Source organism: Phoxinus phoxinus (genome assembly GCF_949152265.1).
Source record: "Phoxinus phoxinus genome assembly, chromosome: 7".
Lineage (NCBI taxonomy): Eukaryota > Metazoa > Chordata > Actinopteri > Cypriniformes > Leuciscidae > Phoxinus > Phoxinus phoxinus.
This window is the reverse complement of record NC_136882.1, coordinates 27,327,595-27,341,828: the sequence shown is the minus strand read 5'-3', so window position 1 is coordinate 27,341,828 and position 14,234 is coordinate 27,327,595. Positions and strand designations below refer to the sequence as shown.

The 14,234-nt window shown below is 39.7% G+C and overlaps 1 protein-coding gene across 1 annotated transcript in view; it reads left to right on the top strand.

The window, feature by feature from the left end:
- satb2 (SATB homeobox 2) overlaps positions 1-12,808 on the top strand; it is a gene marked incomplete at its 5' end in the record, with an annotated part of 44,589 nt that extends 31,781 nt beyond the window's left edge. Inside the window, 2 exon segments of the mRNA XM_079619933.1 lie at positions 1,545-1,739; positions 6,884-12,808. Coding sequence (XP_079476059.1) covers positions 1,545-1,739; positions 6,884-7,504 — 816 coding nt within the window. The 3' untranslated portion in view covers positions 7,505-12,808.
- Positions 12,809-14,234: the final 1,426 nt, after the last annotated feature.

The following is a 14,234-nucleotide window of genomic DNA, read 5'->3' as shown; positions in this document are numbered from 1 at the left end:
ATGTTGTGATACAGACATGCATGCAGTGTTCCATAGATTGATCTGATTTCTGTTCTCATACCTTTTACATTGACACTTGTTCCCAGATATCTATAATAAGAATGCAGAATATTGTGTCTAGAAGTATGTGTATATGTCATACAAGTGAAATAGTCACTGCTTTTGAGGCCTTTAAAATCTCAAATATTTTCTAGCTGTAAATTGTCTTTGTAGCAGTTATAAAAAGCACATCACGGGAATCTTCTTTTGCTTTTTTTAATTGTTTTATGTTCCATAAATTAAAACCTGGCAAAACCCACACACTTTGACACATAAAAATAATGTACAGTTTCTGCAAAAATATTAAGCAGTGCAACTGTTTTCAACATTGCTAATAATAAGAAATGTTTCTTGAGCAGTAAATCAGGATATTAGAATAATTTTTAAAGGATCATGTGACCCTGAAGACAGGAATACATTTAATTTAAGAAGTAATACAATAGAAAAAAATATTTTTTTTAAATAATATTTTAAAATATTACAGTAGTGGATATCTATGTATCTGTCTCTATCTATCTGTATATCCACCCATAAATCCAATTGTTTTAAATTCACTTTTCATTGACAGGTATAGACAAAGTTAATGGCCACATTGTCTGATTCTTTAGCTGGAAAAGGCATTCATTTCAGAGTGTTGATAAAGATTTTTTTTTTTTTCAAAAGCTATTGGACCATTTGTTTGTCTCTGTCTCATTTAGATCAAAGAGAGATAATTGATTTAGTCAAATATGATCCCACTCCCAGCTGCGCCTAATTCTTACCATGTAATAGCCTGAGAGAGCTTTGGTCTCTGCTGCTCACTTTTTACTGAGGAACTCTGTGTCATTGCGGCATGGCTTTGCAGGTGTGACCACCTCATCTAGAGGCATGTTTCAGGGGCATCTTTGCATGTTTGCGTGTACGAGATGTGTCAGCAAAGTGCTGCTCTGGTGGTGTGTATATATATGAATGTGTGTGACAGATGTGGTCAGGTCTCACAGGTCTGGGGTCGGGTGGGGGGTCACGGCTGAACGCGTCCATCTGCTGCAGCTGGCCAGGAGGAGCTGAGGGAGAAGGAGAGAGAGAGAGAGATGCTCAGGTCATTAACAATGTGTGCTGGAAGAGGTTGGCTGCACACAACAGCTGGTGTCAAAGACTGGACCAGTCTAGCAGAGATAATTAAATCTTCCTAATCTCTCACCATTTCACTCTCTCTTTCACACACTCTCAGCTCTCTCAGTGCACTTGTGTTGTGATGCTTTGTGGTGGTACTTGTTTACTGTAAAGTAAACTTTACAGTCATAAAAAAAACATGAATGAGGGGTGAGTTGTTTCACATCAAATTCTGCCCATCATTCCTATTAAAGTGACATAAATGCCCCAAAAGAGAAGAAAGTCCCTATAGCGGAGCTTTAGTGGGTAGCCTATCCAACTAAGTAGACAAGGCATATATTGATACTATTTAGTGCTATTGTTGGAAAAATACCTTCAGTGAAACAAGATATGAACCCTTTTCCTTTCTTTAGGGATGGCTATGCGAGCTGCTTCGCTGGAAAGAGAGTCCCAGCCCAGAGAACAGGACTCTCTGGGAGAACCTGTGTACGATCCGGAGGTTTCTGAGCCTTCCGCAGACAGACAGGGATCTAGTGTACGAGGAAGAGTCCCGCCATCACCACAGCGAACGGCTGCACACTGTACTACACTTGCCCACTGACCCTCAGGTGAGTTTTTTGAAACATTGGATTGCATACTTCAAATACGTATGGCAAAAGAAAGCTGTTGAATGTGGCGTTTGCACTGCAGGATGGTCATATTATGAGAAATTAAATGTTCCTTGATTCCTCTCAGTACAGATAGAGCAGTTATTACGTAAATGTTAATTTTGATCTTCTATACCTTTCTGATGACAGGCAGATGAAATGAACAAAACATTTATGTCAAAACCAGATATTCAGTCTATTATTCAAAAATATATATTTTTCTGCAACTTTTCAGCATTTATTTTATTTAATAGTTCTCTTCTATTGCCTGTTGTTGTTTTTTTGCCCAAAAGGCCTGAAAATGCCTGCAAGAATATTAAAAGTAAAAAAAATATTATTTAACCCCTAAGTGTATAAGACTTTAGTGTTAAAAGTGGAGGGAAAGCGAATGCCACATAAATATTTTAAGCATAATTCTCTTAAGATAATATGAATGTGGGTTCATTGTGTGAATGCACACTTCTTTGAGACTTCATTTTTAATATCAGCATCATTCATGCAGCTTTCCTGCCAACATCTAATAACCCAGCACACCCCAACCTCTTTAATCACACACACACACACACACACACACACACACACACATACACAGAATTCCAAATAACGCGCTACTGATTAAATGGACTTTCCCCTATGCCAGCCAGGGTCATTATAATATAGACTGTGGACACACACTTTTCCAGTATTAACATAGACACTCATTCATTTACAGTATGCACACATCATCTACACTCTAATACTTGTATGTAAATACATGCACACACAGACCGCATACACATAAATCTACAAACACTTGGATCAATGCTTTCCACATTCTTTTAACCTACTCTTCTCTCTCACCCTGCCAGTAAAGCATTGCGGTTTAATTCACTCACAATGATTGCTGTTTATTAACATTTATTAACTTAAGTTAAGCAGCCGTATTAAGATTAAGTACTAACAAATGGAGACAGAGTGACTCTCAGTTACTGTGCTAGCCCATTGCGCCTCTTTCTCTCTCGCATGCTTTCTCTTTTATGTTCGTGGAATAAACAGTCTGCTGGCAGCATGTGTATGTGTGTAAATATACTCATTTATGTGTTTTGGGCGAAGAAGGAAATGCACCATTAGGACACACCCTGACAGACAGTGCCACCACAGCCCTGATATTAATAATTACGGGAAGAGAAGGAACACTCACACAGACACAAATCGCATACACACACACGCGTGTGTAATGACTCAAGTTTCTTTAGAAACTCCACAATGACTTTGGCCATGAACTCTTGCACAACTTTTATCATAAAAACAAATAAGGAAAGTCAGCATTTATTAAGACATTGTTGTATTCATATTCATAGTTATCTTTAATTTATATAAATATTACACACACACTTTTTAAAGCATTTTTTTAATGTGATGATGTAATATTAATGTATTGATCATTTAAATAAATTCCCAAATTACACTTCACTGAGCTATTGTTCACACTTTTGTGTATGGACTATTTTATTTCTAAAGGAAATAAAAAATTAGACCGGTTTGACAATATTGTTTTGTGTCAACACGTAAATGCCATACATGAGCATGTTGCTGTTGTTGGTGATTTGTTTTTTATGTAGTAATGAGAGACCCTCTTTAGATCCCCAGCAGCCCCCTCGGCTCCAGCCTGCCTGCCACCACAGTCAGCACATGTGTCCCAGCTGCTTATGCATGAGCATGTTAATGAATGAATACACATGCAACACATACATGTATACAGTTTATTTAGCAGATACCACCTCAGTGTGACTAACAGATTTGAACCTTATAAGATAATCAAACATAACTCAAAGATCCAACACAAGTCCTCCTCTGGTTTAAACCATGAAATCCTGTTACATTCACATGTCAGACCAAATAAAGCATGTCATTTGTGTTGTCTCATAAGACTATGCTTGGTGTGTACATGGATATCCTTGAAAAGAACAGTATTGCACAATTTTTTATTGATGTTAAGCAAAAGCTAATTATTACAATATTATCTTTAAAAAAAGCCTTTGCTTTGTAGACAATTAACAGTGTATCTTTTCTCTACCCTTTTAGAATAGATTTAGACCTTTCATAGAGCATAAATAATAAACATAAATATTGTTCCAAAGCAGTTTCATAAATAATGTTGTCATTCACTTAGTATTTATTGTCTTTGATTTTTATCAACAACAAAATATTTATCAACAGCAAAAATTGCTGACTCCCTAGCACCCATTGTAACCCCCAACCCCTGCCCCCCAACCAAAGGGAACCCACATCCCATTTTTTAAAAATGAATCATGGCAAAAAAAAATCTTCTTTTTCCCCCCGAGTAGCTTAAAGGTTTCAACCATTTCAGGATGGGTCTGTGTGAGCCCCTGGGTGCAGCTTATCTCACCTTAAGGACAAACTCAGTCACACTAACACTATCTAGATGGCTGACCCGGTCCCACGTCGTCTTCACGCTGTTTCTGCAGTGTGTGTGCGTGGTCTTAAGTGCCTCTCTTTGCTCATTTGGCAGGACATTTCTTATGAATAATTTCTCCTTTGTTTTTGCTAAATTGGATGCTGCGATGTGCACTGGAGTGCCCCCTAGACCCTGCCATGTGGATTGGGACCCCAATTGAGTGCTGGGGTTGGAGAAGAGTGAGCAATGCACATGCTTGCTTACACACACACACTTAGCATGGCAAACATTTTCACGGACAACACTGACCCTCTAATAAAGATATTAAGGCCTTATTCAGAGCTCAGTGAACAAGTTTATTCCTGCAGCTTTTGTTTAATGAATTATTTTATTTAATATAATATAGTATTGATTTAATTTTAATATGGTATGGAAGCCTGTTTCTTCCGCAGTGTGAAAAAAAAAAGGTAATAGCAAGATTGAGTTTGAAATAAGTACTAGTCACAATTACGAGATATAAAGTCACTTTGTGAGATGTTGCATTTACAAAGAAAATAATAGAAATTTTGAGATACATTTTTTTCTTGAGGCAGTAACATGCTTTCATACTAGGATGAGTGATTAATGTGTGCTGTGTTGATGAATAAGGTTTAATCATTGTGTTGTACTTAGTTACTTGTTGCCTGTTTCTTTTATTTTTGTGGATTGCCTAAACTCTACTTATGCTTAAAATATATCAAGACACACACACAGATGTCTCGCCCATTCCTGAGGTATTGCAATGTAGCAAAGAAAAATTATGATGCACATGATAATTGGAGAAGGTGAAGTCATGCACAAGCAAACCAACAGGAAAGTGTCTTTCTCATCATTACATATTTATCTGCCTGTTAATGGCATCTCCAGTGGCAACACAGCCCCACTTAATCCTGCCTCCGCCCCCACGAGGGCCAGTCCTCATTAAGAATCAACTGAATTTTTTATGTTCTATAATTCTTTCATACTTCACCATAATTTGCCTTGATTTGTGTTTAAAGAAAAAAAAAAGTTTTTTTCTTAATTCAATGAATTCAGAGGCCCGTCCTTGGAATTAGAAAAGTTGGAAACGATGGAGATGAACACTGAAAAAAAGAGTTCAGGGTAAAAATGGAACATTGAAAGAAAAAAGAGTTCAGAAAAAAATGGCCTTGTGTCCAAATGTGACTCCTGTGGTTGAGAAGACTTTGTTTAAGAACTGAGTAGGTGAATTTCATAAAATAATATACACAACAAGCAAACATATACAAGTGTGTGTGTGCGTTTGCGTGCATGTGCGTGTGCGTGTGTGTGTGTGTGTGTGTGTGTGTGTGGTCTCTTTAGCTAAGCTAACGGGTATTTTGTGCTGTTATGCCTTGTGGTCAATCTAATTATTCACCATCTTTAAACTTCTTCAAATTTCTTTTTCTCATCCTTTCTTGTGGCCTCTGTTTGTTTCTCTGAGACATGGAAAGTAATACATTATGGAGAAATAGAGAAGAAAAAAGAACAAACCTACACACTTCCTGTAAAGTGCCAGCCCAAAACAGCCCCCACAAGTGAAATCGGAGCAATTTCATGGTCTGGCCTGCCCTCAATATTATTTAAAAAATACCCTGTTATTATTTAGGGAATAGAGAGAGAGCAGGGGAGAGACAGAGAGAGAGGCGCATGACTATTATCTTTATGTAGGTCCTTTAATTTTAATGCACCGCAGATTTATAGCTTAGCATTCCAGTGTGGAGGCACTGGGCACCCCACCCTGGTCATAAACTCAGCAGGACAGCGCCACAGTATTTGATAGCTCAGCTGTGACACACTGCACCTTCCCATGTATCAGAGCTCACAGATAGCCTACCTCTTTCTGTCCTGTACTAAATATATACTATTTACTCCTAATCCTATTTTACCACTGTTTTGCACTCTATTCCCCCAATCCCCCCTCCGTGCCTCTCCCTATACCTACGTATTTTGCCACCCACACAAGAAGGAAATGGCAGATTCATTGACATATGAAACATATAGAGGGCCTCAGAACCTCTGTAAAAACAATAGTGTAGCTCTGTTAGCCTGCTAACTTGTTGGAAAATGCTAATAGTTACACTGTGTTTGTACAAGACAATATCGTATAGCATATGCTAGCAATTTTACATCTCATGTCAGTCAAAAGTGTCATTTCTGGCTGTCTGTGTTTTGATGTTTGCATTACTTTTTCTGTTAAATTTAACAGTCACTTGCTAACATGCTAACAGGGATGGGATTTATCCCTGTCAAAATGACATAAAAAAACAGCTTGTCACTATACATCAAATGTAATGTTGTTTTAAAACACATTTCTTCATAACAGATTATTTTTATGTAATTAATTTTGGTTTTAGTGAGTATTTGTTTAGCTTCTTCCTCTTTGTGTCAGCTCAGATGCTGTTAGATGCCTTTATGCCCTCAAAACACGATGCAATATTCAATCTTGTGGAATTATGTGTACAATATTCAAAGTTAAACAATCATAGCCTGGGACAGTCTGGTTGGATTTTTACCAGAGTTGATCACATACTTAAGTGCATAGAGGACATTAACTCCTAGAGACATTCATTGAAAGGACACTTTGAACTTTTAAGCAGTTTTTAATTATTCCATACTGCTGACTCTTGTTTATAAGTTTACTAATACAACTTCTTATCTTTCTCACTAGGCACTTCACAGACAGCCCATGCAGCCGCTAAAGGACCACTCTCCGATCCGAGAGGACCCTGTTCCCAGTTCTGGAGCCGAAGAGAGCCCTCAGGCAAATGCAGGTTCAGGCAACAGTGGAGGGGTTAGCAACGTTACCAAGAAACCTCGCTCCCGCACCAAGATATCTCTAGAGGCTCTTGGCATTTTACAGAGCTTTATCCAAGATGTGGGCCTCTACCCTGACCAGGAAGCGATTCACACCCTTTCAGCCCAATTGGATCTGCCCAAACACACCATCGTTAAGTTTTTCCAGAACCAGCGCTATCATGTGAAGCATCATGGCCGACTGAAGGAGCTTGGATCTGAGGGCGGTGGTGTAGACGTGTCCGAATACCGCGATGAGGAGCTGCTCTCCAGTTCAGAGGATGCAGAGTCCAGTGAAGATGGACACGAGGAGATCTACGGTGGGCATGAGAGTATGCCAGCCGGAGGGGCCAACTCTGTCTCAACTCCAGCTGTTTCTTCTGGCCAAGATGAGAATAAAGACAAAGGCCTGCCTCTGGGGTCAGCCAGACCCAGCTCCCTGCCCCCATGTGGTTCATCCTCAAGTCCCCGAGATCAGGCAGAATATCAGAGATAAAACAGCCTCCACAAAAACTATACTGTAGGTGGGGAGAGGCAAGGAGTGAGCACTTACAACTATTCTGTAGGAAAGGAGAGTGCTGCGGATAGATTAGAAATGTACTGACAAAGACAGTGTCCTCTGAGGACCAAATCAAACAAGATCTGCATTTTGATTAAGGAGACATGTAAAGTGTTGATGTAGAAAAATTAGTTGCGAGCTACTCCTGGCCTCATACCTCACTAGTTACTTACAGGGATGTGATGGTACAGAAGCTACAGTATCCCTACAGTGTACTACAAGGAAAGTATTTGGCGTGCTGGAAAGCTTTCATTTCCTAGATGTAAATCGTCAAATTAAGGCAGGTTTCAAGATGGCTGCCTTAACCCCATGTTGTCACAAGCATTCAAACTTGCATGCTAAGAATGTCAAGAAGGCCAGTCTTTCACCAAGTATTTCATTTCTAATCAAAAAGCAGAGGATCTATTATAAGATACCACTATCCATGACCCCTCTTCACCTCTACAGGGTTAAAATGGCAGGGACAGAGCTTTAGATGAGCCATGGGTCTCCTATAGGACACCAACAACTTTACTCCTTCCCGATCAGGGAGTCTAGTGGGCGGCTGTGGCTGTCCTCATCTTCCCCTCCATGATGGGGCATTCTGTCGGTCGCCAACGGAGGGCTGTGCTTGACTGCTAAAGCAGTCAGTTGGGTTGGAGGTACAGATGAGCTCTTGGGTGTACACATCAGCCCAGCCCAGGAACCCTACTATAAACATGTGGTGTGCTGAAAGGTCTACAGTTAGCGCAATGGCGCTTTTGAAGACCGCGCCATCCCTCCCACAACCAGCCACAACGATCATTCCAAGCAGTCCCACACAGTTCAAGAAATCACTCCTTTACACCCACCACCTATGCACACCCAACACAGACTGCACACAACATCACTAATCCGTAAGGTTTGCTTTTTACAGATATGTTCAAACCGTTGGTTTCCATTACAGTTTTGCTCTCTCAGAAAGAGAGAGAATAAAACGTAATAGGCAGAAGGACTGACTGCTATTGACGGAAGGACAATGTTGAGGGTGTAGTCTAACTGCATCTGCTTCTGACCTAGTGGAGAAAAATGAACCATTTCAAGCAAATGCGCTTGTGAGAAAGTGCGGTAGTCCTTCTCTCTTCCATCACCTCCCACGGCTCTCTTTTACTGACTGTTGCCCACAATGTCCTGATTTGACCACACTTAGCCACACCCATCTCCACAGCACTATTTATTGCTATCTTCACCCTCAATTATTATTGTTGTTATTGTTATTATGGTTGTTCTTGCTGTTATTTTTAGTTCTATTTTCATGGTCTAATATCAGCTCTTGGTTTGCAGCAGATGTTTTGGTGATGATAGACATTGTGAAAGAAAGAAACACTGCCAAAACACAGAGGAAAGAATTAGAAGCAGTTACTGAGTGAATCATGTGATATATACTGTCAATTCTATCAGCATTATGTACTTTTCCAAAGAGAACAGCACTTGGCAGATGAGGCGTTAAATATTAAAACAATAGAATTAAGAGGAATCATTGGAACTTCTATGATCTTTTTGTGCATATGATGACAATCCTTCTTTTGAGCCAATCAGAACTCAGCAAGCATAAACTCTGCATTCTGATTGAAAATTTGATCAGTGTAACTTGAGGCAACATGGCCACCTGTTGCAAATCGTCCATGACACCATGGCAAAACACTTGGATCCAGGGTTCTGATTTGTTTTTTAAAAATCAGCTGCTACTTGCTCTTTCACAGATAATAGACAAAATATTGTTGTTAACCATATGCTAACCCTTAAACTGTTTTTGTTTTAAACAAGTGATAATTGTGGTCTATGTCCATGTTTTGTCTATTTCAAATGGAAATGTTTTATTTAGAATCTTTAATGTGCAAAATGCTGATGTAGTTCTTGCAATTACTTTGAGCATCCTGACTCTTTAGGGGCTTTCACACCGGAGGAACCTTTTCATAGTTCCTAAAACTAATGGCGGAAGTACCCGTACCCTTTTTGCTGTTTTCACACCGTAGAGACTGGGAATGATTTTAGTTCTAGGAACGTCTTTTGGGGGGAACTAAATTAGCTCCTACTTCAGAGAAGGGTCTAACCCAGCACAATAGGAACTACCAGTGATGTAACTGTATGTTGATTGGCCGAGCGCATGCAAAACACTGGCACCTGCCATTTTAAAAATCCATGTACACACACAGATTATAGGCTATATATTTACTCCACAAACTAACTCTACCTTTACACTGAGAAAATCCAACACGAGTTTGAGGGGACTTGTATTTCTGCTCAGCTAGCGACATTTGACATCAACCACATGGCAAACACTAATACTTTTTCATACACTGTTTACTTTCTTTGTATAACGTTCCATCTATTAACGTAGTATTAGACAGGAATGTTATACAGATCGTAAACTAATGAAGATGGAGAATGAGAGTGTTGTGTGCTCAGGCTCTCAGTGCCTACAAAATGAATGTCCGTCGCACCGTCAAAATAAAAGTCACAACAACAAGCGCGGTTTACGTCACTTCAGAGTTCCTACTGGCAGTGCGAATGCAACGACCCCAGGGGAACATTCAGTTCTCGGGGAACAACCCTGGTTGCTAGTTCCTTGAACTACCCGGTGTGAAAGCCCCTTTTCACATAGGCACAGTGTCCACACATGCACATGCCTATGAGTAATGCATTCCAGCAGAACATTAGTTAAAATGGGTATAAACATATTTTTATCAGAAATTATAGAAGATGGCATCCCAATCACAAGGATAAACGTCACACTGTTATGTCTGTTGGGTTGTATTGTAAATGTATAACCTTGAGAAGTTGTTATCCAGTGCGTTGATCATTTGTACCTTGTTATGATTTCACATGCTACATTTTTCACTTATATTCAAGTGAAGAACAGAGTAAGGCCTTAAAGACTTGAGCTAGCTGATAAGATCAGGGAGTGACAATAATTCACATGAAAGTGTTTGAGGCATAAGTGTGCTTACCTGGCAACTATTGACAGCCCAAGAGTGTGTTGTGGTTCTCTGCTGCTCACCTCTCTAGAGAGACTGAATTCTTCTAGCCATTTTCTAATCAATTTACCACTTCTGTATTGTCTCCTTGTTTTGATTGCACTCTTGCTGTTTGCCTGAGTTTTCCCAGGTCTGCATTTGCCCATATCGGATCTTTAGGGTCAATCATAAGTGGTTGTAAACCTTACAATACGTACCTCCCTGTCTGTCATCGTAATCCCCCTAAAAATCTAAAATCCTTAAATCAGCAACTTTTTCTTCTTGTTCACTGATAGCAGTCTACAGTCTCTTAGGTTATTTCACCCTATAACTTTTTAAAGTTTGTTACATTTAAGTATTATCTTCCCCTCTAAGTGGTCGAAATGCTTTGTCTTCTTCTGAACCTTAAATGGAACGAATGCTGGATGTTGCATTGAATGACAAGATACAAAATATTCACTGGGAGATCTTAGATACCTGCAGGTTTTGCAAAAGGTCTTTAATAACACGGTAGTGATTGCCTGCTTGATCTACACCTTACTTAAGCCCGTCAATCATCAGTCACTTTTGGAGGCCTGCACCGCCTCCTTCATTACACTTCGAGCATCTTCTCCAAATCCTGCCACCCTGCTGAGCCAAGATCAGCTGGAGACAAGCACTTCTGATGAGTCCGTCCATATACACCTCCCAAATTACCCTCATAAATGATGAGAGCGTGTGTGTCTGTGTGTCCTAGACTGGTGTTTAACCTACCATGGGGGTGGCTTACCACTCAGCGGGAGCGAACAACCACGCACTTCTTCTACTCCATCACCTCCTCCTCTTCATCTTTGTCAGAGTTACTGGTGAGAGTGAAGCCAAAGAGAAAACAAAGAAGATTCCAAGAGTCCCTGATGAGTACTAGGTCAAGGTCACTGCCCAATTATCCACGTCTTTCATTTTCATTCTGTCTTTTCAGTTCTCTGTACCATCTCTTGGTTCCCTCATTTTCTCGTTCACCAGGCGGGAAAGTAATCGTTGTCTCTCATGCTGTGGTGTCGAGGTTAAGTGGAGGTGATCATGTCTTGTGGAGAAGGTAGTTTCTTGAGAGGCAGCAGACTCCTGGAGTGGCATGTCTGAGAAGTGTTGCGGTTAAGACAAAGGCTTTAGTCATTTGTTTGGTATCTGTTCATCTACAAAGCCACTATAACATTAGGTTGACTTTCAAAGTTTTGGGTAGAAAAGCTGAAGGTCTCCATTGCCCGTTTCTAATATTTACACACATTATTTAGACAATTAGATTTGGACAATGTTCCTAACTTTGATTTTCCTTGTGTTTATAATGTGTGACTTAGATATTAAATGTACAGGTGCACAAGAGTATCACATACAAAAGAGGAATCATAATAATTTTCAATACCCCATAGATTTCTGAGGAAGGATGCTCTTGCTCGTCTTGCTAATGCTTTCGTTTATCTTACAGTGCCTCTGAACTAAGCACAATGCTCCAGTTCTTTGCTTCGGAGATGACAAAATTAGACGATCTCATAATTTTCATCATTGTTTTTATCGTTTTTGTACTCATAAACGCCTACAATGTGAATCAGGATTGCCACTCCTGAATTGGTACTTTCCTTGTCAATCGAATGCATTGTCATTATCACTAAGTGATAATTAACTTATGTGCATCATTTGGCTTCTTTGTTTGTATGACAATGTTTTGTTCTTTGATTTTGTTTTTCAAATGCTGTTGTTTAAATAAAGTGCATTCAAGGAATTATAGAACTATTGCGTGTGGGTTTGTTCTACCTGCAAACTCTTGACTGAACTGGGTGGTCTACAAGTCTATGGCTCAAATTGCTTTATCCTTAGTCCACATTACAGTCACAGAAGTTAAAAGAAAGTAGTGACTAATGCACAATGCTATGTTGTATTTAGTAGAGGGATTAGAAGTGGAGACAAATGAGTGGAAAGAAACAAAATACAGTTTCGCTTGTACATTAAAGCAATCAAACAAACCATAATAGGAAAAATGTTACTGGAAATGACAATGTCGTGTTTCGTGCTTATCCATTTAGGAGAATTTGAATAAATAAACCACTTGATACTGCAATCTAGTGAGTAATGAAAAATATTCTAGCATATTGCTTCAATGTCTATCTGAAGTGTCTCTATAAATCACACTTGCATAAGTAAATTCCTTAGAATCAGACATTATTCAAAATATCCATTTTGTCCCAACTGAAAACAAACCTGACTTTCATTTCAACACAATAAACAAGAACTACACTGAGGAAAAGTTTCCTGCATCAATAATTCCACGCCTTATTGCATTTTATAACGTGATTGCTGGAGGCTTCTTTGCATTCATTCCATTGTGTGCTCTCTTGGGCTTATTGTGGGTTATGAAATGCACATTTGCATACAAGTGATAAACTTCCACTGGCGTTAACCTCACTGAATTGCCTCAGCATATATAACCATTTTTGTTGTTTATTATTTTGTGCAATAGTAAGAATTGGTTTAATTACGTAAAGCCCCATCAGTCCCTTGACCTCATGCAGCCCCGTAGAACGAAAGCCACCCCCAAACTCAGCGTCCTGTCTCTGGCCACCTGCCAGGCTTCCCTCCATCCCATGGTTCCCTTCTCTCCAGAACAGCTTGCAGTGGTGTCCTCTGGTTTTCATTCCACACACCAGCCCTCCAATCTCCTAAATTGAACTTATTATTCGCTCAATTGGCTTGCTTTAACCCTTTCTCCCCCTCCAGGTTCAGGCCTGTATGTCATTAGCCAGAGGATTTTTCGGTCGCAGCGAGAGCGTCAGGAGCTGGAGGGGTGTAGCTATAAACCCGTGGTCCCTGGCAGGATTTGCTGTTGCATCCGCTGGAAGAGAGTCAGCACTCATTCTATGAGTGCAGTGGAGCCAGACCACCCAGAGAGGGATGTGTGGCCCAGTTTGTTTTCTGGCTGATGAGTTTTAGTCTCAGCTGATAGCTTTTGCGACCTGGATCTCTCTCTGCTCCTTCATTCTCTGTTTCTTTCTCTCTGATGTAAACATTTTAATGTCCATCTGTGTGATGCTCTTTATCGCATATCAATAGGACAGGGTTGTTCCATAACTTTATGGATATTATCCAGTGGCATGTGACTATAAGGGCAGCCTTGTAAGTGGAATTTAAGTCTTCAGAAAATACATATAAAAAGGTCCCACTTTATATTAGGTGTCTTTAACTAACATTTGATACAATACACTTTTTGTGTTGTTTCTGCATTGTACTTATATTTTCAAAAATACCTGCATGATATTACACCTATAATTACAATGTTGAGCCTTCCCTTAACCCTTAACCCACTCTTAAACCCATACCAAACCTTACCCGTATCCCACCTCAGTAGCAGCGAAAGGGTTTTGCAATACAATATGAACGAAATAAGTACATTATACTTGCATCCAAAAATAAGTACAAAGTAGATAAGGACACCTAATATAAAATGTGACCACAAAAAAAAAAAATCCTGCACCTGCTCTTTGAGATCATTCATAAAAGTCCACAAATACTACTACACACAAAGAATGCTACCCATCTTAAAATCTAGGAAAAAGGGAGACAAGTGAGAATCAAGCCCTGGGAAAAAAAGCCCTCAAACCACTAAAAGAACATAGCATATATGTGCATGCTCACACCATCAGGGGATGTGAATTCAAGGGGTG